The sequence below is a fragment of the Oryx dammah genome, unplaced genomic scaffold (genome assembly GCF_014754425.2).
Source record: "Oryx dammah isolate SB20612 unplaced genomic scaffold, SCBI_Odam_1.1 HiC_scaffold_26, whole genome shotgun sequence".
Classification (NCBI taxonomy): Eukaryota; Metazoa; Chordata; class Mammalia; order Artiodactyla; family Bovidae; genus Oryx; species Oryx dammah.
Window position 1 is genome coordinate 65861476 of NW_024070210.1, and position 25582 is coordinate 65887057.

Here is a 25582-nt window from a genome sequence, read left to right on the forward strand (position 1 = left end):
GAATGTGCTTTGATCCGCCCAACAGTGGGTTGTTGAGCATCTGCCACACTCAGGGACTGTGGTAAGACTCTGTTGGGCGTGTACAAGTGAGTTAATCCAATTGTATGTATATATATTGGAGAAGGAAATGGCAACCCACTCCAGTCTTCTTGCCTGGGAAATCCTATGGACAGAGGATCCTGGTGGGCTACAGTCCATGGGGTCGCAAAAGAATTGTACTTGACTTAGTTTCTGAACAACAACATGTTTATGTATGGAGAGTACAGAGGGGCTCTGCAAAGAGAAACAGAATTGTGCAAACTCTTGGGATGCCATTTTTTGTTTGTTGTTCAGTCACTAAGCCGTGTCTGACTCTTTTGCAACCCCATGGACTATAGTCTTCCAGGCCCCTCTGTCCCTGGGATTTCTCAAGTAAGAATACTGGAGTGGGTTACCATTTCCTTCTCCAGAGGATCTTCTTGACCCAGGGATTGGACCCACATCTTCTGCACTGGCAGGTGGATTCTTTACCACTAGTCACCAGGGAAGCCATAGGGTGCCATGGATAAGTGTAAAAGTATAAACCTAAATGTTTCTCTTGACGTGCTGATACAAATTACTAGTACTTAGGTTTTTTTGTTTGTTTTAATATAGTGAAACATTCTTTTCATTTGTTTAAAGGTCCTAATCTGCCTTGTTAACAGAGGCATTGTCATCCAGTGGCCTTGTAGTATAGACAGACCCCTTTTAGATGCTAGAGCCAGATGACCTGGGTTGAAATTTTAGCTCTCTTATTAACTGTGTTGCCTCTGGAAAGCTGTTTAAGCCTCAGTTAATTCATCTTTTAAATTAAGATAATAGAAATACTTACTTCACTCACTTACTTGCTCACAGAGACCTAAAAATTCTTACAGTGGAACCTGGCAAAGGGTGCTCTCAACAAGCGTTAGCTATAATTGTAAGTACCATTTTGTTTTGACAGTTTAATCTAGAGTTTTAGTTTGTAAAGTATTGAAGTCAGAAACTTTTTATTATGAATAGACAATATCTCAAGTCTTTTTTTAGATAACAGGTAAAAATACATCAGTAAAGAAAATCATTACAATGCATTAACCTGTGTTTATGTAATGAATACCAGTAGATAGAAATTTCTTTCTATAGTTAAAACTATAGTGCAAAGAGATGTTTTACAACATTAAACTTTTTAATTCAGGGTCTAAAATATTTCTGTCCAGGTTGTCATTCTAATGTTAGTAATAATTTGCCTTTTTTTAGAATCATTCTTAGAAAATAATAGTAAGCCAGACTCTACAGTAGGGCTTGGGAGAGGTTTTCTGTAAAGGGTCAAATAATAAATCTTAGGCTTTGCTGGTCATGCTTTCTCTGTCTCAGCCACTCATGTCTGCGATTGTATTGTGAAAGCAGCCAAAGTGAATATGTACATGAATGAGTGGGGCTATTTTCCAGTAAAACTATGGGCACTGAAATTGTAATTTCATATAATTTTCATGTGTCCTGAATTTTCCCCAGTTACTTCAAAATTTAAAAACCATTCTTATCTGTCAGGATTTATAAAAATGAGCAGCAGGCTGAGTTTGACATGCGGGGCATGCCAGCTCCTGTTCTAGAGTTGTGGCTCTGTAACTCTCTGGCTAGGTGATCTTGTGCTAGTTAATATTAAGCCTTTAATTCCATCATTTCAATAGGGATAATGCATAAAAGTATTTACTTTATATGTAGAGTTGTTAGAAACAAATGAAATAATCCATGTGAAGTGCTTAGCATCATCCCTGACACAAGTGTTTAATAAATGCTATAAATTATTGTCATCTAGTTGAAACTCCCTCATTTTACACTGAGACTCTTGGGACCCTGAAAGGATAGCTGTTATTCTTAAAGTCTGTATGGCTTGTCAGTAGCATTAAACTTAAAGTTCTTGACTTCACCTTCTCTTTCTACTACCGAACCATGCTGCTTCCATAGAGGATTGTAATACCATTTAGTTCATTTAAAATACTGCTTGATAAAATTATTCTATTGGCTACAGTAGTAGTAGATGCATGACATTATGCATTTGCTAAACTCTCAGGGCCTTTATAGCACAGAGTAAACTTCAGTATGTCCAAATTAAGCGAAAATCATTTTGGAGGTTGAAGGATTCCAGGAAGGAATGCGGATTGTGAAAGGAGAATATAATAATATTATAAATGTATGAAACCGCCTTATTAAAATTAGGAGGAGGGAACTGCTAACCTAAGTAACCTTGAAAATGAGTGGACTCTTAAGGAACTGCATATGAGCACTGTAGTCTAATTGTTACAATTGTGTTCTATGAGATATACCACTTAATTGTGATACTGAAACACAGAGAGACTACAATTGAACAATTAAGTAAATGGATGGTGGGAGACAGACTACTTACTGTCAGAGTAAGAATTTACAGATAATCAAGGGAAGGAGGCTAGAATAATCCTTGTGGTGATGGATTAAATTGGAGTTATCACTATGAATCCATGTTTAGCTTGATACAGGTATAGGTGGTTGCATATACAAATTTTTAGAGGCACATACATAACATGGGTTTATATACACACAGGTATATTTCTGTGCTCTGTGTAGAGAAGGTTAAAAACCTAGGAACATACCTAGTACCCACATTGTGTTTTCTTACACCATTATGTAATAAAAGGAACTGGAGCTCCTTGGAGAAGTAGCTAACTAGGTTTGATACGGGAAATCTACAAGATGAGCCTGGAGCATCAGAAGGTAAGGAAGTACTACAGCTCCCACCACCAGCATTCCACATTGATGAGGATATGTCAGAGGAGCACAGGGACCAACTGAAAAAGCTCCCAGTGGTCAAAACTCAACGATTTGAGCAGCAAAATAAAGCAGCATTGGATTATAACCCATAACATAAAATCAATATTTATGACTCTATATTGGTCTAAATAAATGATTGAATAAATGAATATACTGCTTGGAATACTTCATTAGCATGGCTTTATGCCCTTGGAGCCTCTGCTTGTTGGAGGTCCTTCAGACAATATTGGAATAGTTAAATATGTGGGAGTTTGGAGTCAGACTTGTTGGATTCCAGTCCTGGCTCTGTCACTTTGGCTGTGTGACCTTAGGGGAGACATTAAGCTTAACTCTTTTTTTTTCTTTGTAAAATAAGGGTTATAGTGTTGTCTATGTCATAAAAGAATTAAATATGTGAATGTATATATGAAGTGCATATGCAAATAAAATGGCATCTGGTTCTCAATAGAATGTGTGTACATAGTCTTATTGCATTTGATGCAACAAAATAAAAAATTTGAATTCTCAGTTGGAATTCCTTGTGATGAAGTTCCCTTACCCCCAAGCTTCTTGAATAGTTAAAAAAGTGTTTATTGGACGCCTAGTTTGGTGTAAACATACTTGCCTTGTTTATAATATCTGTGTATCTTATAAAATAAAGATAATGAAAGTAATTATATTTGGTGTTAATAAAAATATCATGTCTTAAGTGACTGAAATACAGTTGAAAAGCAAGAGCTGTTTAGTATACAATTCACCTCATGCTTGTTTATAGATGGTTCATTGCCAGGATGAATTACCTGAACTTTGATTTCTCAGACTTCCTTTGGTGAAGAAAGGCTTCTCTGTTACCACCCACACTGGTTACTGTGTTCACCCCCAAAATGAAAACTGACTTTTAGTATAGGAAAACTGAGTAGAAAAGTCAATTTTATAATATTGGCTGGTTATGAATGTCTCTTACCTTTTATTCACAATAATAAACTCTCACCATTACTTTTGTAATAATGGACACTTAACTATATGGAACTGATAACTAAGTTATCTCAGCTCTTTGTGAGAATCTCTATTTTTTGCAAATATCTATCAAGTAAGTTAATGTTAACTTCCTTTTGATGAGAAATAAACTGAATTGCTCAAGATTTTGGGCCTGTGGATTCAGTTCTGTAATTTCTGTTTTACTGGTGCATATATTTATCAGCTATCTCACTCCCTGAAAAAGGTAAGTGTTTTCGTGAATTTAGCTGTGAAAGTTGTTAAAGTCACTAATTCTTCAGTAAGAGGAATCTTTAGCTTTGTTTTCAAATTTTTAATTTGATAAATTGTCATTAATTTAGATTGGGTTCTTTTCACCAAAAGACTTGTGAAATATACTAGGGACCTCTAACATAGCCTAACATAAAACAATTTTTTTTTTAAATTACCATGTGAAAGATCCACTGGCTTCCTCAGGAAGCATTTCCTCCCTTTTGGATTTTTTTTATTTAGACTCTAATTAATTCTTAATTAATGGGAATTAAACTTGTTTGACCGGATGTCATGTCTGTGGTGTATACTAGAGAACTCCCTGTAGGCAGTTGTACTAGTAATTTATTTTTTATTATTTTGATAAAATGCAGTTTGTTTCCTGTCTTGATGAAGATGCTATTCTAGGAAGCTGAAATGATTCTTTACCTAGAAGAAAGCAAACACATTGTAATTGTTGTCATCCTTGGAAACATACTTCATTTTGATATATATTCTGATTTTATTGAGGAAGAAAAGTAGGGAAAGGTAATCATGGATAAGTACCTTTTCTTTCTCACAATATACCTATAAGATAAGCAAAATATTTTCTCTTTGCCATTTTAGAACTCTCTGGAAGGGCCATGATTTTTTAGCCAGGCATTCTTCATTCCATTTAAAGTGCAGATGTAGGGAGTTCCCTGGCGATCCAGTGGTTAGGAAGTTAGGACTCTGCGCTTTCATCATGGTGGCCCAAGGACGATCCCTTGTTGAGGAACTCAGATTCTGCAAGCTGAGTAGCAGGAACCATCCCCTCCCCAGTCCACCGCTGCTCCCCCCCCAAAAAAAAAACTCATGCAGGTGTAATTTTTGTCTCAGACTTTGATTTGGGGAAACCCTGGGTTTGTTAAATTACTCCTATGCTCTTACAGTAGGAACTGTTGCTTTGGTGGAGCAGGTGCTTTCTGGCCTTCCTGTCAACCTATGTAGAGGCCACTGTCAGCCTGTGCTCTTTGAGGACAAAGTTTTTCCTTCTGCTTAGTTCAGTCCTGGGACATAGTGGCTTCTTTAGCTTTTTAGTGCATATTCAGTGGTTTGAATGGAAAGTTTAGGTTCAACTAGAATATTTAAAGAGTACTTAATGAATTATTTTCCTCTTTAACTTGCCATGTGTAGAGTGACCAGATACTGTTCAAACATGGATACTTTTGGAAGTGAGAGAATGTTGGTAATTATGTTTCAGACAACAGGCATAAAATTGAACTGTCATGGGCAGACCTGCTCATGGGATCACTCTTGTCTCTTTGTTATTTTATCATAGCAGAGTCTGTGGTAAAGAATTGGGTGGTGAAGAATTGGGGCTTTTGAGTCACTGGTAATACATCTGAGTTCTAATTCTAGCTCGGGCAAGTTATTTAACCTAACTAAAATGGGAATACAGTTTAAATTACCATGAGGATTAAATGAGCTAGTATTATTAAGGCAGGAGGCCATCTATGGGGTCACACAGAGTTGGACACGACTAAAGTGACTTAGCAGCAGCAGCAGCAGCGGCAGAAAAGCCCCTCACACTAGCGGGCTCTTATTCAGTGATAGGTCTCTTCTCCTCCTCTCATCAGGCCATAACGAGAGTTATACTTCCAACTGAGGCTGGCTTTGAAAGTTTTTTTTTATGGTTAAGGTTATGTGAAAGATTTCAGTGAATGCAGAAATATTTTTTTGATGAGCCATTGAATTTTTTTTTTGTTAAAGTTGTATAATTATGGCGGGCAGGAAATAAATGCCTGTAGAACCTAATTACTCTTACTCTTTCAAAGCATTCATGAGAAAAAAATTTTACCCTAATTATTTTTTTTAGAATTGCTAAATGATATTTTAATAGATTTTAATAGTTTATAAAATATAAACTATATAATATTTAATAGTAATGGAAAGAAGTTGCTGGTAGTCTTTATTTCAGCTAAATGGAATGATACAAAGATGTTTTATTGGTTAGGGAACAAGTGATTTAAATGAGAATTTTATTAATTCTTGTCAGTATATTGTACAGATTATGTATTTTGGAATTTGGATTATTTTCCCCATGTTTTTTATATTCTGCAAATTTAATCCATTTTAATTATTTGTGAATTTTTAAAAAGGAAACTAAACAAAAGCAGTTTTTGTTGTACTTTGTGCATTAGTACAAGGCTCCACATTGTGAACCAAAGAGGGGAGTGTTCAGGTACTAAACTTCCACCTACTTCTGATATTGCATATGATTTCTTACTTAGTAAACAACAGATAATAAGGTAATACAGAAAGACCTAAGGTAAAGAACAGTCAGAGTAATAGCAGATCCAACTAAGAGAACTAAGAGAAATGGGAGTTACTTAGTTGGCCCATTTAAGTATACCGTAAATTGTTGCTGCCTGTAAAATATTGGAGAGTTAGGGAAGATATTTTTACAGTAAGGAATACTGGTTAAGCATAGCATATGTTAATGGGAACTTTTAGTATCTGTGTTATCTGGTACTGCTGCTGCTGCTAAGTCACTTCAGTCGTGTCCGACTCTGTGTGACCCCATAGACGGCAGCCCACCAGGCTCCCCCGTCCCTGGGATTCTCCAGGCAAGAACACTGGAGTGGGTTGCCATTTCCTTCTCCAACCTGGTACTGGAGAAAAAAAAATAAGGGCACTGGAGAAATACAAAAAATACTTTAAGGGCAGTGGCTAGAAATTGAATCCTAATCTGAAGAGCAAAAGGGAAAGCGTAATAAGGATCTTCTGGAGTAATTCTGAGTGGCCTTGGAACCCAGCAGAATCTTGGTAAGGGTTTTGTGTTAGAGAGAATTTGCACCTTTATTTGGTGTGGATATGGCAAAGAGGGCTACTGCGTCTGATTACATATAGTTTGCAGTAATACCCTTTCTCTGCAGACTGTTAATACTGTTGCAAACTGATAAAGAATGAAACCAAGCAAAGAAGGACTGACTAGTTTTTTTAAATGGAGAAGTTTTTAATTTTGATGAAGTCAGTTTATCAATATTTTCTTTTGTAGTTAGTACCTCCTGTCTTTTGTAGTTAGTACACCCCATCTATTAAATTTTTACCTACTCCAAAATCACAAGGATATGTTCTTATGTTTTCTTTTAGAAGCTTTATCGTTTTAACTTTTTATTTAAGTCTGATTTGTCTCACATCACTTTTGTGTATGATATGAAGTGTAGGTGTTTGAAGTTCAATCTCTCCTCCATATAGATATACAGTTGTTCCAGTACCATTTGTCAAAAAAAAAAACCTTCCTTTCCCTATTGAATTGTTTAGTGCCTTTGTCAAGAACAGTGTGACTGCAAGTATGGATCTCTTTCTGAACTCTCTTCTGCACTGTTGATTTGTCTATCCTCTGCCAATGCAGCACCATCTGATTACACTGATTTCAAGAGTTGCTGAAAGTTTCAGTGAACTCCCAACTTTAGCCATCTTTTCTAAACTTGTGTGGACGATTCTGCATCTTTTGTATTTCCATATGAAGCTTAGATTGAGCTTGTCAGTCTCTTCAAAAACTGGGATTGGATTGAGAAATCTATAGATGAACTAGACAATGTACATGAAGGATGTTATAGTAATACATATATCTGACAAAAGAATTATATCTGTGATATATCAAGGACTTATATAACTCAGTAATAAAAAGACTGAAATTTTCTGAAATGTGGTTGAAAAACTTTAACAGACATTTCACAAAGGAATTTACACAAATGGCCATTAAGCGTATGAAAATGTACTCAACTTTATCAGTCATTAGGGATGTACAAATTGAAACCACAGTGAGATGATATTATAATACAAAGTGTTGACAAAGATGGAAAGCAACTAGAACTCTTATTCATTGTTGGGGGCTGGGGAGTGTAAAATAGTAGAACAATTTTGGAAAGTTGTTTGGTGGTTTCTTTTAAGGATAAACATATACCTACCTGGAGAAGGCAATGGCAGCCCACTCCAGTACTCTTGCCTGGAAAATCCCATGGACGGAGGAGCCTGGTAGGCTGTTGTCCATGGGGTCACAAAGAGTCGGACACTTACTGAGCGACTTCACTTTCACTTTTCACTTTCATGCACTGGAGAAGGAAATGGCAACCCACTCCAGTGTTCCTGCCTGAAGAATCCCAGGGATGGTGGAGCCTGGTGGGCTGCCATCTGTGGGGTCGCACAGAGTTGGACACGACTGAAGCGACTTAGCAGCATATACCTACCTATAACCTAGCAGTTCCATTCCTCAGAATTTACCCAAAGAGAAATGAAAACCCAAATATCCATCAGCAAGTGAATAGATAAATTGTGATTATATTCATTCTTGTAATGGAGTCTGATTCAGTAACAAAAAGGAATGAATGGTATGTAATAACATGGATGAATCTCAAAAACATACTCAAAACCTCAAAGAATTCAGATACAAAAGTATATATACAGTATTTGTTTAGTCAGTCAGTTGTGTCTGACTTTGTGACCCCATGCAGTATGATTCCCTTTATATAATAAATTTCTAGTCTTATAGTGGTTCAAAGATTGTTTGGATTCAAATCCACATTCCCTATTAAAGTGGTATGAACTTGAGCAAGTTACTTAACGTGTAAGCCTTTGGTTCCTTATCTGTAAGTGGGATAATAATAGTAATAATCTTTTTAAACAAAATTATCCAGTAGGTTCTCTGTGCTAGAGGTATTATACTACTGTTAGAATTTTTTAAGAACCCTCCATATGATATTTAAATTTGTATAGTGTTACAAATAATTTTTGCTCATTTTTAAACTTTTTTCCTGTGCAGAAATGGCACATTGTAACATTTATTGAGATATAATTTCTGGTTGATAAAAGTCACCATTTAAAATATGTATAGTTTTAGTGTATTCATTGGTTTTAATATATTCACAGAGTTGGCAATAGTCACCTCAGTGTCAGAACCTTTTCATCAGCCCCCAAAGAAACCTCTGTTTATTATCAGTCACATTCCATTCCCCACTTGTTGTTTAGTCACTAGGTAGTATCTGACTCTTTTGAGACCCCATGGACTGTATCCTGGCAGGCTCCTCTATCCATGGAAAAAGCCAGGCAAGAATACTGGAGTGGGTTGCCATTTCCTTCTCCAGGGGATCTTCCCGAGCCAGGGATTGAACTTGTGTCTCTTGTGCCTCCTGCTTTGGCTGGTGGATTCTTTACCACTGAGCCACCAGAGAAGCCCCTACTTAACCCTGTCCCAACTTCCTGTCGCACACAACCACTGATCATTTTTTGTTTCCTGTGGAGCTGCTGTTCTTTATACCTCATAAGTTAATCAAACAATATAAGGGCTTTGTTGACTGGCTTGTTTACTTAGTATAATGTTAAAAGTTCATCTGTGTTACAGTGTCTGTTAGTAATTATTCCAACTCTTTCTAATGCCAAATAATATTCCATTGTATAGATATACCACATTATATTTATCCATTCATCAGTTGATGGACATTATGTTGTTTCCACCTTTTGGCTGTTATGAATATTACTATGAAGACTTAAGTCTTAACTTTTTTTGCAGACATATATTTTCATTTCTCTTGGGTATTCCTAGAAGTGGATTTGCTGGGACAAAGGTAAACATATGTTCAACTACTTGAAAAGTATCAGACATTTCCTAAATGGCTGCACCATTTTACATTCCCACTAGCAGTGTATGAAGGTTCTAGTTTCTTTTATATCTTTTCCAGCACTTGTTACTGTCTGTCTTTTCTATTATAATCGTCCTAGTGGGTTTTATTGTGGATTTGCTTTGTATTTTCCTGGTCTCTAATGATGTTGAAGCATCTTTTCATGTACTTTTAGCCATTGAAATATCCCCTTGGGAGGAATATTTATTCACATCCTTTTCCCATTTTTAAGTAATTAAAAAAAACTGTTTTGGGGATTGCCAAACAACGTGGGGGATCTTACTAGTTTCCTGACCAGGCATGGAACCTGCCTCCACTGCACTGCAAGTGCAGAGTCTTAACCACTGGACTGCCAGGAAAGTCCCCTTTGTCCATTTTTAATTTGAGTACCTTTTTATTACTGTGTTTTAAGAGCTTTGTAAAATATTCTGGATATCAATTCCTTATCGGATATATGATTTGTAAGTATTTTCTCCTATTAGTGAATTTTCAATTTCTTGAGAGTATCCTTTAAAGCACTAAAGATGATAAGTCCAGTTTATCTGTTTTCCTTTTGTTGCTGTTGCTCTTGGTATATTATCTAAGAAACTGTTACCTCATCCAAGGTCATGAAGATTTTTTCTCACATTTTCTTCTAAGAGTTTTATACTTTTAGCTCTTAAATTTAGGTTTATGATCTCTTTTGAGTTAATTTTTTGTGTGTAGTGCAAGGAAGAGTTCCAGCTTCATTCTTTTGTATGTTGCTGTACAGTTGTCATTGTGCCATTTGTTCAAAAGGCTGGTCTTTCCCCACTGGATTATCTTGACCCCCTTGTTGAACATCAGTTGACTCTAAATGTAAGGGTTTATTTGTGGACTCTCAGTTGTTCCATTGATCAGTGTTTCTTACTTTATGTCAGCACCATATATCTTAATAACTACTTCAGCTGTGTGGATAATTTTAAAATCAAAGTATGAATTCTCCAACTTTGTCATTTCGAAGATTATTTTGGCTGTCCTAGGTCCCTTACATTTCCATATGAATTTTATTTTATTTTTTATTTACTTTTTCCGCTGCACTGTGGCTTACAGGATCTTAGTTCCCTGACCAGCAATGAAACCTGGACCACAGCAGTGAAACTGTTGAGTCCTTACCACTGGGTCACCAGAGAATTGCCTGAATTTTAGAATCAGCTTGTCTATTTCTTCAAAAAAGGCAGCTTGGATTTTTGATGTGTATTGTTGAGATGTTAAAAATGTTAAATCATCTGATCCATGAACTGTGGGATATTGTCATTTTTTTAGTTCTTTTAATTTCTTTCAACAGTGTCTTGCAGTTCTTTGGTTAAGTGTGTATTCTTTTTGAGGGTAATGTAAGTGGAATTATTTTCTTAGTTTTTCTTTCAGATTGTTCGTTGCCAGTATATAAAAATATAATTGATTTTTGTATATTGATCTTGTATCCTACAAGATAACTGAGCTTGCTTATTCGTTCTAATCATTTTTTAGAGCATTCCTTAGTGTTATCTACTCTTGTACAAGATCATGTCATCTGTAAATATAGTTTTACTTCTTTCTTTTCAGTCCGGGTGCCTGCCATCACTCTCTCCCTCCCTTCCTTCCTTTTCCTAATTGCCCTAGCTAGAATTTTCAGTCCAGTTTTGAATAGAGGTTGTGAAAGCAGACAACCGTGTCTTGTTCCTGATCTTAAGGGGGAAGCGTTCTGTCTTTCACTATTAGGTATGGTGTTAGCTCTGTTTTGTGTCAGTGTCCTTTATCAGGTTGAGGGAGTCCCCCCTCCCACCCCCCACCCCCCGCCTTTTAAAAAAATTTTCTTTATTTTTTGGCAGCACTCTGTGGCCTGTGGGATTTTACTTCTCCAGCCAGTGATGGAACCTCTGCCCCCTGCAGTGGAAACATGGAGTCTTAAACACGGCTGTCAGTAGTGAAGACTGTTCCTAGTTTGTCAACTGTTTTATTTTGAAATGGTGTTGGATTTTGTCAAATCATTTTTCTGTTTCTGTTGAGATGATGAAGTGGGTTTTGTGCTTTAATGAGGTGTAACACATTGATTTGCAGGTATGACACCAACTTTGCATTCCTAGGATAAATTCTACTTTAGTAATAGTGTGTAATTTGGAGAAGGCAGTGGCACCCCACTCCAGTACTCTTGCCTGGAGAATCCCATGGATGCAGGAGCCTGGTGGGCTGCAGTCCATGGGGTTGCTAGGAGTCAGACACGACTGAGCATTTTCACTTCCACTTTTCACTTTCATGCAGTGGAGAAGGAAATGGCGACCCACTCCAGTGTTCTTGCCTGGAGAATCCCAGGGATGGGGGGGATCCTGGTGGGCTGCCGTCTATGGGGTCGCACAGAGTCGGACACGACTGAAGCGCCTTAGCAGCAGTAGCAGCAGCAGTAATTCTTTTTATATATTGTTGGATTCCGTGTATGATGCAGTTAACCCTTGAAAACCATGGGTTTGAACTGCATGGACTCACTTACATGTGGATTGTTTTTCAATAACTGCATACTGCACCATCTGTAGTTGGTTGAATCCATAGATGCAGAACTGTGGATATGGAACCTTAGGTACAGAACAGCATGACATGAATTTTCAACTGCAAGGAGGGTCAGTGGCCCCAAATCCCCCATGTTGTTCATGGGTCAGCTGTATTTTGTTGAGGATTTTGTATCTATATTAAAAGGGTAATTAGTCTTTGTAGTCTTCCCTTGGTACCCATGGGGGATTGATTCCAGGATCCCCTGCAAATACCAGAATTTGTGGAAGTTCAGGTCCCTTCTGTAAAATGGTATAGTCAGCCCTCCATATGCGTGGGCTCTATATCTGGGATATGAAGGGCTGACTTGTACTTTTCTTGTGATATCTTTGCCTGGTTTTAAAAATCAAGGTAATGCAGACTCATAGAGTTTCCTTCCTGTTATCTGGAAGAGTTTGTGAAGGATTGGTATTAATTCCACTTTAAATGTTTGGAAAAATTCACTGGTGGAGCCATTTGGCCTGGGTTTTTCTTTGTGGTTGGAAGTATTTAATTTTAGGTGATTGTATTCATCACACTTTTCATTTTTTATTTGTTAACTCATACAGAAGGATCCATATCCTAAACTCTGCTGTTTCCTCATTCAGAGTTATCACTTCAGTTCAGTCACTCAGTCGTGTCCGACTCTTTGCGACCCCATGGACTGCAGCATGACAGGCCTCCCTGTCCATCACCATCTCCCAGAGTTTACTCAAACTCATGTCCATCAAGTCGGTGATGCCATCCAACCTCTCATTCTCTTGTCATCTCTTATCCTCCCACCTTTAATCTTTCCCAGCATCAGGGTCTTTTCCAATGAGTCAGTTCCTCACATCAGGTGGCCAAAGTGTTGGAGTTTCAGCTTCAACATCAGTCCTTCAATGAACACTCAGGACTGATTTCCTTTAGGATGGACTGGTTGGATCTCCTTGCAGTCCAAGGGACTCTCAGGAGTCTTCTCCAATACCACAGTTCAAAAGCATCAATTCTTTGGCGCTCAGTTTTCTTCACAGTCCAACTCTCACATCCATACATGACCACAGGAAAAACCATAGCCTTGACTAGATGGACCTTTGTCAGCAAAGTAATGTTTCTGCTTTTGAATATGCTATCTAGGTTGGTCATAACTTTGCTTCCAAGGAGTAAGCGTCTTTTAATTTCATGGCTACAGTCACCATCTGCAGTGATTTTGGAGCCCCCGAAAATAAAGTCTGCCACTGTTTCTACTGTTTCCCCATCTGTTTGCCATGAAGTGAGGGGACTGGATGCCATGTTCCTAGTTTTCTGAATGTTGAGCTTTAAGCCAACTTTTTCACTCTCCTCTTTGACTTTCATCAAGAGGCTCTTTAGTTCTTCACTTTCTTCCATAAGGGTGATATCATCTGCATATCTGAGGTTATTAATATTTCTCCTGGCAATCTTGATTCTAGCTTGTGCTTCATCCAGCCCAGCATTTCTCATGATGTACTCTGCATGTAAGTTAAATAAGCAGGGTGACAATATACAGCTTTGACGTACTCCTTTTCCTATTTGGAACCAGTCTGTTGTTCCATGTCCAGTTCTAACTGTTGCTCCTGACCTGCATACAGATTTCTCAAGAGGCAGGTCAAGTGGTCTGGTAGTCCCATCTCTTTCAGAATTTTCCACAGTTTGTTGTGATCCACACAGGCAAAGGCTTTGGCATGGTCAATAAAGCAGAAATAGATGTTTTTCTGGAACTCTCTTGCTTTTTCGATGATCCAGCGGATGTTGACAATTTGATCTCTGGTTCCTCTGCCTTTTCTAAATCCAGCTTGAACATCTGGAAGTTCACGGTTCGCATATTGCTGAAGCCTGGCTTGGAGAATTTTGAGCATTACTTTACTAGGGTGTGAGATGAGTGCAATTGTGTGGTAGTTTGAGCATTCTTTGGTATTGCCTTTCTTTGGGATTGGAATGAAAACTGACCTTTTCCAGCCTGTGGCCACTGCTCAGTTTTCCAAATTTGCTGGCATATTGAGTGTAACACTTTCACAGCATCATCTTTCAGGATTTAAAATAGCTCAACTGGAAGTCCATCCCCTCCACTAGCTTTGTTCATAGTGATGCTTTCTAAGGCCCACTTGACTTCACATTCCAGGATGTCTGGCTCTAGGTGAGTGATCACACCATTGTGATGATCTGGGTCATGAAGATGTTTTTTGTACATTTCTTCTGTGTATTCTTAATATCTTCTGTGTATTATTAATATCTTCTTAATATCTTCTGCTTCTGTTAGGTCCATACCATTTCTGTCCTTTATTGAGCCCATCTTTGCATGAAATGTTCCCTTGGTATCTCTAATTTTCTTGGAGAGATCTCTAGTCTTTCCCATTCTATTATTTTCCTCTATTTCTTTGCGCTGATCACCAAGGAAGGCTTTCTTATCTCTTCTTGCTGTTCTTTGGAACTCTGCATTCAAATGGGTATATCTTTCCTTTTCCCCTTTGCTTTTCACTTCTCTTCTTTTCACAGCTCTTTGTAAGGCCTCCTCAGAGAGCAATTTTGTGTTTTTGCTTTTTTTTTTTCCTTGGGGATGGTCTTGATCTCTGTCTCCTGTACAGTGTCACGAACCTCCGTCCATAGTTCATCAGCCACTCTGTCTATCAGATCTAGTCCCTTGAATCTATTTGTCACTTCCACTGTATAATCATAAGGGATTTGATTTAGGTCATACCTGAGTGGTATAGTGGTTTTCCCTACTTTCTTCAATTTAAGTCTGAATTTGGTAATAAGGAGTTCATGATCTGAGCCACAGTCAGCTCCCAGGTCTTGTTTTTGTTGACTGTATAGGGCTTCTCCATCTTTGGCTGCAAAGAATATAATCAATCTGATTTCGGTGTTAACCATCTGGTGATGTCCATGTGTAGAGTCTTCTCTTGTGTTGTTGTAGTTCAGAGTTATAGGTATTTGTAAATCATGCAGATTCCTTGTTTAGCATTTAACATAGTCTGACACTCATAAGTTCAGGAAGTTTTTTTCCTAAACTTCTATTTCACTTTATCTGTACATTTCTTAAATAACTTCCCATGTGTGCTTTTCATTCTCTTTTTATTCACTAAATTCTCTGAAGGAAATATCTTTTTCTACACTGAGTTCATCAATTGAATAGCTGAATGAGTGAAATGTGACTTTAATATTCATGTGCAAATAACATCTCCATTCTTTTTTGGTCTATTTCTATCTTTAAAAATATTACAGAGATTTTTATTTGGCTTGATCCTGCTGTTTGTGCCATAGCCCTGCAGATTATTAATGTAGCCTGTGGCTCTCTGAACTCAGTAAATCACATTCAGTCATAATAGGTTTGGGTTACAGATTGCCTGAGTTATGGAGGAGTGCAGGTGGGAAATCCAGTTGTTCTGTTACCTTAATATTTGGCCTTTTAGAGCTTTAGCCTATAACCTGCTATAGCCTGTCTTCAGTTCTTAAAATGCTTTAAAGCTATAGTTTTCACAAGAGCTGTACTTTAATTCAGCCCCTTCTGTACTAATACAGATAAATTTAGGAATTACTTCTTTTTAAAAATTTATTTATTTTTAACTGGAGGAGGATTGCTTTATAGTATTGTGTTGGTTTCTGCCATATATCAACATGAATCAGCCATAGGTATATGTATTTTCCTCTCCCTCTTGAACCTCCCTCCCACCAGGAATTACTTCTTAAAGGCAGTTATGATTGAACTGTCTTTAGATATCTGACTAAGTCAGTGATTCTCATTCTGGTCTTCTCTTAAATATTTTGATGAGTGATTTTGCCATAAAATGGTCAAATAAATTGACAATTCCTCTTGAAAAGAGACTAAGCACATTAACATATTGGAAATGTGAAGAATCTTAAGTCTGACTTTAATGCATTAATATTTTTAATGAAAGTGAAAGTTGCTCATTTGTGTCCAACTCTTTGCGACCCCATGGACTATACAAGCCTTGGAATTCTCCAGGCCAGAATGCTGGAGTGGGCATCCGTTCCCTTCTCCAGGGGATCTTCCCAACCCAGTGATTGTACCCAGGTCTTCCACGTTGTAGGTGGATTCTTTACCAGCTGAGCCACCAGGGAAAACCCAGGAATGCTGGAGTGGGTTTCCTATCCCTTCTCCAGCAGATCTTCTTGACCCAGGAGTCGAACCGGGGTCTTCTGCTTTACAGGTGGATTCTTTACCAGCTGAGCTACCAGGGAAACTTGATATTTTTAATATCCATGGTCATTTATTAATATCGAGCTAGGACTCAGAGAAGTAAACTTTGGGAAATGGTTCTCTAAATGACTGGTGTGAAACTAACTTGGGGCAATATTTATAAAGAGAAATTGGTGGGGGGCACGGAATTATGGAAAATCTAACTGTTTAGATCTTTTGACAAATACTTAATAGCCAGAATTGTATTTTATGAGGTGATTGTGATATAGCATGTTTTACCATTGCTGTTAAAAAATAAAGATTAGAACTCACCTCTTTCCCTTAAAAAAAAACAAAATTAAAATTAAGCTAAAAACTGTTTCTTGGATTAGGCTACCATTGAACAGAGCCTGTTAGCTTACCCCTATTCAGAAGTAGGGTGGCTTTCCCTGTTAGGTCTTTCATTTGGGGGAGGATGGAAATTCTCTGCTAAGAATTGGCAGTTGGTGCAGGTATCCTTCAGCTTCTTGTCTAGAAGTAATGCCTTAATCTCTTCTATCCCCATATTTATCTAAGCTTGCCTGGGAGACAACTTTATGGAGGATTCCCTGAAAGATATTCATTCAGTTCATGCATTCTTCTGTTGTTCAGTGGGTAATAAATGATTGAATCCATTCTGCTTGTTTCTGTTACCTGACTTTTGTTATCTTTGATTTGTCTTATTTAAATTTTACCTGCAGGTCTTGTGTCCAGGATGGACGTGGAGGCCTATGGTCATTGACTACAGATTGTCTTTATATAGAAACTAACATTAGAACTAGAGTTTTGTAGCCTTGACATTTAAGACTGTGTTTTGAAAAACAAATTAATATGGTCATTTTTAAATATCAGACCAAATAGATTCATTAGATAGGGATTCTTTGCCCAAATATTTTAGCAAGTTTATTTAGTAAGGGAGCTAAGGCATGCATGTATATGTACAGTTAGTCAACTGTAAGATCATGTAAGTGCCATCCTTTCTGTAAATAACCATATAGATGTTCAAAGAAGAGGAAAGTTTTAGCTAAGAATAATTTGAAAGTGTTTCCTGGAACAGGGTATATCATTTTGTCTTTGAGAGATTTCATCTCAGCTTGGGGAGACTTATTACAGAGATGTTATTTATAGGATAAGTGCAAGGCAGTATCCATAAAGGCATAGCAGTAATTAGAGAATGCAAAGCAGTCAGCGTAGGACCATACATGAACATAGGTAGGTAAGTCTGATGTATGTGGGTTTGATTTGAAGGCAGATACTTTACCATGGATATCAAGCTTTATTTGAGAACTAAAAGGTGATCACAGTCCAAGTTGCAGGGTAATCAGGATTAAAGAGCCAGAGTTCAGGGTATGGACCAGGTCACTCAGTGGTGAATGGCTTTGACATCGTGTGTTAATAGTTCTTTCATCCTTTGAAATTGCAGTGAGAGCTTGTGGTTAGATGAATCTTAAAGGGCGCTCTTCACATGAAGATGGGGATGGATCTAACAGGAAGTTTAGAAGCATTTTCAGGGTGTTCTTAATTTGTGCATGCTACTGAATTTTCTACTTAACAGTGATTTAAATGGTAAATTTTATGTATATTTTATGACAGAATCTAATCAAGCACTTTAAAAATATTAATTGACTCTCCAGATATCATCATAAAACTTCTTGTGGAGAACTTCATACACCTCCTCCTTGAGTCCTGTGGAAATAAGAGAGTGCTGTTTCATGTTTGCTGTTTCAGCTGTCAGTGGTGATACGCTACAAAGGCGATTCTGGGAGAATCAGATGATAGGACTGGGGTGTCCCAAGGGCCACATTGAGCATTGTAAGACTATACAAATAACTGATCTTTCCTGGACGTACCTGGTTTTGAGTTCATGTTTTTAGTATGCAGCCTAGATACTAAGGAATTATTTAAGAAATAGTTCCTTTTGAATCACCTAGTGTTTCTTTGTAGTCATACCTTCACAGTCCCTTAATTAAGATCATTTTTTATTAGGCAAATTAAGTAAAGCATAATATCAATTATTTTGTAATAATACCTTAGGAGGGAGCCAAGCAGCAATTTTTTCTTTTTATATGGAACTATAGATGATTAATCATATTGTGTTAGTTTCAGGTGTACAGAAAAATGGTTCAGTAACAGTAAATCCTTTTTATTTTAATACAGTGATGTGTATCTTACTCAGTTCAGTCGCTCAGTCGTGTCCGACTCTTTGCGACCTCATGAATCGCAGCACGCCAGGCCTCCCTGTGCATCACCATCTCCCGGAGTTCACTCAGAGACTCACATCCATCGAGTCAGTGATGTCATCCAGCCGTCTCATCCTCTGTCATCCCCTTCTCCTCCTGCCCGCAATCCTTCCCAGCATGAGAGTCTTTTCCAATGAGTCAGCTCTCCCTCTTTCCCCTTTGGTAACCATAAGTTTGTTTTCTCTGTTTGTGAGTCTGTTTCTGTTTTGTAAATAAGTTCATTTGTATTATTTTTTAAATTCCATGTATGTGATGTCATAATGATACTTGTCCTCCGTTTGCCTTCACTTGGTGATACTCTCTAGGTCCATCCATGTTGCTGCAACATTTATACCACATCTTCTTTATCCGTTCGTCTGTTGCTTCCATGTCTTGGTTGTTATGAATAGTGCTATGAACATTGGAGTGCATTTATCTTTTTGAATTAGAATTTTCATCTCTTTTGGGTGTATACCCAACAGTGGCATTGCTGGGTCATACGGTAACTGCATATTGTTTTCCACAGCAGACAAATCAGTTTACATTCCCACCAGCAGAGTGGAAGTATTCCCTTTCCTCCATACCCTCTTCAGCATTTATTACTTGTAGACTTTTTGATAGTGACCATTCTGATGGGTGTGAGATGATACCTCATTGTAGTTTTGATTTGTGTTTCCCTGATAGTTAGCATTGTTGAGCATATTTTCACATGCCTGTTGGCCATCTATGTCTTTGGAAAAATGACTGTCTAGGTCTTCCAAGTAGCAGCTTGATGTGCTTTAATTTGTATGTATATTAAATGTGTTATATTATTATCTAAGATACTTCTGCTTTATTTTATTAAATAGGTGGTTTTTTTTTTAATGGTTACTTTTATTTATTTGGCTGCACTGGATCTTAGTCGCAGCATGTAGGATCTAGTTCCCTGATCCGGGTTTGAACCTGGACCCCCTGCACTGGGAATGCAGAGTCTTAGCCATTGGACAACCAAGGAAATCCCTTGCTTTCTTTCATTTATTTGTTTGTTTTTATGTTTGGCTGCACTGTATCTTTATTACTGCACACCGGCTTTCTCTAATTGTGGCGAGAGGGCGCTACTCTTTGTTGCAGTACACAGGCTCTTCACTGCAGTGGCTTCTCTTGTTGTAGAACACGGGCTCTAGCACATGGGCTTCAGTAGTTGCAGCGTGTCAGCTCAATAGTTGTGGCCCATGGGCTTAGTTGCTCTGCGGCATGTAGACTCTTCCCCAGGCCAGGGATGAAACGCGTGTCCTCTGCATTGGCAGGTGAATTCTTAACACTGTACCGCCAGGGAAGTCCTTTTGCTTATAAACACCAAGTTTCTTTGAAATTATCTGGAATGGGTACATGTTAGGCCTCATTTGAAAAGTAGAATGTATTGAAGTCTTTTATTAAAAAAAAAAACTTTTATTTAAAAGTTTTTTATAAAGATTTTTAAAAAAGATATTTTAAGTATTTTTGACATTGTTTACTTTGTTACCAAGGCTAATATTTTATATACCTTGAAATTCACCTTAAGTTACAATTCAGTGATTTTTAGCAAAATTACAGAATTGTGCAACCATCACTACAGTGTTGGTTTAAAACATTTCCAGCGCACCTGAAAAAAAGATCTCTAGTATCCATTTGTAGTCGTTCCTCCTTTCAGTTCAGTTCAGTCACTCAGTCGTGTCCGACTCTTTGTGACCCCATGAATCGCGGCACACCAGGCCTCCCTGTCCATCACCATCTCCCAGAGTTCCCTCAAACTCACGTCCATCAAGTCGGTGATCCCATCCAGCCATCTCATCCTCTGTCGTCCCCTTCTCCTCCTGCCCCCAATCCCTCCCAGCATCAGAGTCTTTCTTCCAGTGAGTCAACTCTTCACATGAGGTGGCCAAAGTACTGGAGTTTCAGCTTTACCATCATTCCTTCCAAAGAAATCCCAGGGCTGATCTCCTTCAGAATGGACTGGTTGGATGTCCTTGCAGTCCAAGGGACACTCAAGAGTTTTCTCCACCACAGTTCAAAAGCATCAATTCTTCGGCGCTCAGCTTTCTTCACAGTCCAAATCTTACATCCATACATGACTACTGGAAAAGCCATAGCCTTGACTAGACGGACCTTCGTTGGCAAAGTAATGTCTCTGCTTTTGAATATGCTATCTAGGTTGGTCATAACTTTTCTTCCAAGGAATAAGCGTCTTTTAATTTCACTGTCCTTGTGTATCTATAGATTTCTTATTCTGGGTATTTTATATAAATGGAATCTTACAGTATGTGGTCTTTGGTGTCTCCCTTCTTCTGTGTAACAAAATTTTGAGGCTCGTTCATGTTATTGCATATATGAATTGTTTATTCCTTTTTATTGCTGATTACTATTCCATTGTCCAGGCCACATTTTGTTTATCCATTCACTATCTGATAGGCATTTAGATTATTTCAATTTTTGACTATTATAAATAACATTGCTGTGAACATTCACACAAAAGGCTTTGAATGGTAGATGTGTGTTTTTATTTCTTTTGAATAGATAACAAAGAGTGGAAGTGCTAGATCACATGGTAGCTCTGTATTCAAATTTTCAAGTTAACTGCCTTAACTTTTCAGTAGTGGCTATAATATTTTACATTTTCATCAGCAATGTATGAGGGTTTCATTTTCTCCACATCTTCCCTAGCAATTATTATCTTTTTACCAGGACCATTCTAGTGGGTGTAAATGGTATCCTTCTGTACTTTTAATTTGCGGTTTTTTATGTTGAGCATCTCCATGTTCTATTAATCATTTGTATATCTTCTTTGGTAAAATATCTGTTCAAAGTCTTTTGCATATTTTTTACTTGACTTATCTTATTTAGTTGCCAGAGTTCTTTCAGTTGAGTTCAGTCACTCAGTCGTGTCAAACTCTTTGCGACCCCATGAATTGCAGCATGCCAGGCCTCCCTGTCCATCACCAAATCCCAGAGTTCACTCACACTCACGTCCATCGAGTTGGTGATGACATCCAGCCATCTCATCCTCTGTCGTCCCCTTCTCCTCCTGCCCCCAATCCCTCCCAGCATCAGGGTCTTTTCCAGTGAGTCAACTCTTCGCATGAGCTGGCTGAAGTATTGGAGTTTCAGCTTCAGCATCAGTCCTTCCAGGGAACACCCAGGACTGATCTCCTTTAGGATGGACTGGTTGGATCTCCTTGCAGTCCAAGGGACTCTCAAGAGTCTTCTCCAACGCCACAGTTCAAAAGCATCAATTCTTCAGCACTCAGCTTTCTTCACAGTCCAACTCTCACATCCATACATGACCACTGGAAAAACCATAGCCTTGACTAGACGGACCTTTGTTGGCAAAGTATCTGAAATTATGAGGGTTTTTTTTTCTTGTAGAATGAAGTTTTATAGTTTGAGGTTTTACACCTGGATCTCTGAACCATATTGAATTTTTTTTGCATGGTATGAGGTAAATAGTTTAAATTCAGTTTTTTGTATGTGTTATATATTCAGTTGTTCAGCACAGTTTGCTGAAAAGACTATCCTTTCCCTCATTGAAATTGCCTTGGCACCTTCATTGAAAATGAATTGCCGTAAATATGAGGTTTATTTCTGGATTTTTCAGATCTATTTCATTGGTCTGTGTGGTTATCCTCATACCAGTATCACACTGTCCTAATGACTGTAGCTTTCTTATAAATACATTTAAAATCAGACAGTATAAATCATTCAGTCCTGTTCTTTTTCAGAATTATTTTGACTATTCTAGGTTCTTTGAGTTTGCATATAAATTTAAGAATCAGCTTGTCAATTTCTGGGTGGGGCCGGGGGGTGGGGAGGAAGAGAAAAGCCTGCTGAGATTTTTATAGGGATTATGTTGAATCTGTAGCACAATCAGGGGAGAATTTTTAACATTCTCTTAAGAAAAAATTAAGGGAGTATAAGAGAAAGATTATATTAGGAAAAATTTTAAATCTATAATAAAAATAAAAAGGCCCCTTCTCTGGTGGCTAAGTGGTAAAAAATTTGCCTGCAATTCAGGAAACCTGGGTTTGATCCCTGGGTTGGGAAGATCTCCTGGAGAAGGGAATGGTAACCCACTCCAGTATTCTTGCCTGGAGAATCCCATCGACAGAGGAGCCTGGCAGGCTACAGTCCATGGGGTCACAAAGAGTCCGATATGACTGAGTGACTAATACTTCATAATAAAAAGAGAAGACAACTCAAGATAAAGATGTTTTGGTTTCCTTTAAAGATTATACCTGAATTTATTGGATTATCAACTTTACAAAATAATTTACTGTTAATATTTGTTGAGTACTCACTGTATATCAGATGGTGGGCTAATTGCTCTGTATTGTCCCATTATTTAATCCTGGCTCAACCCCATAACTCTTTAAAGAGACCCATTTATGAGGTAGAAGATGTTACGTGAAAGAGAGTTGGGGGAAAGTTGTCATGTCGATTCTCTAGTGAAGATGTCCTGACTCTAACATCCTCCTTAACAACATAAGGTAGCAAAGAAAATGCTCAGGTTTCTCACTCTCACTTTTATTCTCTTTGCTCTAGTTTTAAAAATCATTTCTAAATCTTTATATTTAATGGCATATTTATAAGAGAGTGTATAGTAAAATACTTTGCCAGTGTATCTAATCCTTTGTAAATGGATTACAGTTACTACCTCACACATATGTATGAATGTAAATACAAAATGAAAAAGGAAATAGCTGTTTGGAAGGGTGATGCTGAGAACAAGTGCTCCTCAATGAGATGTACAACAGTGAATTTATGGTACAGATTTGGATAGTTGTGAGTAATTATTAAAAGTATCATGAATTTTCATAATGATAGATGACAGTATTTCTATATTTTGATTTTTTTTTCATCCTTTTAACTTTTGCCTTTGCATTAGGAGGCAGTGCCTTATCATCTGTAGACTTATATTTTGATTTCTCTTCACATTGATAGCAAGCAGGCAAAATAAAGGGAGAGGGAATAGCATTTCATCTTTGTACTGCTTATCTCCATTCTGCAGCCGTGCAGTCGGAAACCCTTGTGCATGAAGACAGATTTGTTCTATGGCCTCGGAGTTGGGTGCCGGGGACGATGGCGGCTGCACTGAGCTGGCAAAGCCCCTCTACCTTCAATACCTGGAGAGGGCCCTCCGATTGGACCATTTCCTGCGACAAACATCAGCCATCTTCAACAGGAATATTTCTAGGTATGGTGTTCCATCTTCCCAATGTAATGTTTTACCACAGTTCTGATTCCCATTATTCCTGTAGATTTTAGGGTTAAAATATCTTACTGGTTTTAGAATTTTTTTTTCCTTCTCTCTTTCAAATAAAATACAGTCTACTTAACCAAAGGATCAATTTCTTCTGTAAAGTGTTTAGTCTACTAATCATAAATTATAATATTTTTCTGGGTCAGTTTTTATTGTGGATTCATCATTCTTTAATTTGTAGTGATGAAAGTGAAGATGGACTGGATGACAGTAATCCTCTATTGCCTCAGTCTGGAGATCCCTTGATACAAGTTAAGGAAGAACCTCCAAATTCATTGCTTGGTGAGACTTCTGGAGCAAGCACTTCTGAAATGTTAAACACATACTCATTGAATGGAGTTCTGCAGTCAGGTTAGTGTGGTATGAAATCCCTTTTTGAACTATCAGTTTTCTTGGGTCAGTTGTTCTTTCTTTTTTTTTTTATTCTTTGTATTTCTTTACACAGAATCAAAATTTGACAAAGGGAATTTATATAACTTCTCTAAGTTGAAGAAAAGCAGAAAGTGGCTAAAGGTAAGAAATAAGGTAGAACATTTATAATTTAAATAACCCACTAAAATTACAAATAGAAAAGTAACTGATTAATTTTGGTACACTGGCAGAGATTTTCCTAGACAGGAGTCTTTTCTTCTGGGTGGTGTTTTAATAGATTATAGAGAAAAGTCTAGAGGACTCAGCAGAGTTCATTTTAACAAAGTTTTTAGAAATAAAGCCCTATGCTAAGCAAGGGAGTACAGAAATATATCAGATAAGATCCTTGCCTTTACTGGCTTATAAGGACAATTTATTTTTTTATTAGTATCTGAGTAGTTCATTCATTCAGCAGATGTTGATTGAGGCATCCTGCCTTGGGCAACATTATTGTACACAGATACATAGAGTTCCCACCCTGAGTAGCTTACATTCTAATGGAGGGAGTAAGCCTTCACATAAGTAAATAAATAGTTTGTTTAAAGAGGTAACATTTTAGCTGAATGATCAGAGAGAACTCTGTAAAGGTTTAAGATAAAAGCATTTCAGTAAGAAGGAAAAATGGCAGAAGTCCTGAGGGACGAAGCAACTTGGTATGTTTGGGGAAGTAATGAAGGCTGATACAGCTGGAGTATAGTAAGAGGATAGTAGAAGCTGAGGTTGGCTTATCATGTTGGGCCTTGTACACTGTGTTGAAGAATTTGTATTTTAACTCTTGTTACAGTGGTAAGCAGTTGGAGTATTTGTAAGCAAGGGAGTGACGTAATCTCATTTACACTCTTAAAAGATTACTGTCATTAGCTCAATTCAATTAAGGATAGCCTTTCTTCTAATGAAACTAATTATTTCTCTGTTTTATACTTTTCTTGTGAAGAGTTCAATGTGGTTTAAAGTTATCCTTTCATTTTTATCACCAGGGCATTTAAAAGACTCAGTAGAGTCCTGATTTGCTTCATGTCCGTGAGGTTTTAAACTGTTGGGAGTGCAGTAACCTCTATGCTTCGCCATCATATTTTTAAAAATCAAGATGTAATTCACATGCCATTAAATATTCCCTTTTAAAATTTATAATTTAATAATTTTGAGTACATTCATAAAGTTATTGCAGCCATCACCACTGTCTTAATTCAAGAGCATTTTCATCACTCCAGAAAGAAATTCTACTCATTAGCAGTTACTCATTCTCTAGTTTCCCCAGCCCTTCACACCATTAATCTGTTTTCTCTCTCTGTGGATTTGCCTGTTCTAGACATTTCAT

At 37.6% G+C, this 25582-nt stretch overlaps 1 protein-coding gene across 2 annotated transcripts in view; it reads left to right on the plus strand.

The window, feature by feature from the left end:
• Nucleotides 1-25582, plus strand: part of INO80 (INO80 complex ATPase subunit) — a 121221-nt gene that overhangs the window by 4797 nt on the left and 90842 nt on the right. For both annotated transcript variants that reach the window (XM_040226893.1, XM_040226894.1), the window contains exons 2-4: nt 23602-23787; nt 24035-24204; nt 24299-24366. In XM_040226893.1, coding sequence (XP_040082827.1) covers nt 23645-23787; nt 24035-24204; nt 24299-24366 — 381 coding nt within the window. In that variant the 5' untranslated portion in view covers nt 23602-23644. The remainder of the gene's footprint in view (nt 1-23601; nt 23788-24034; nt 24205-24298; nt 24367-25582) is intronic.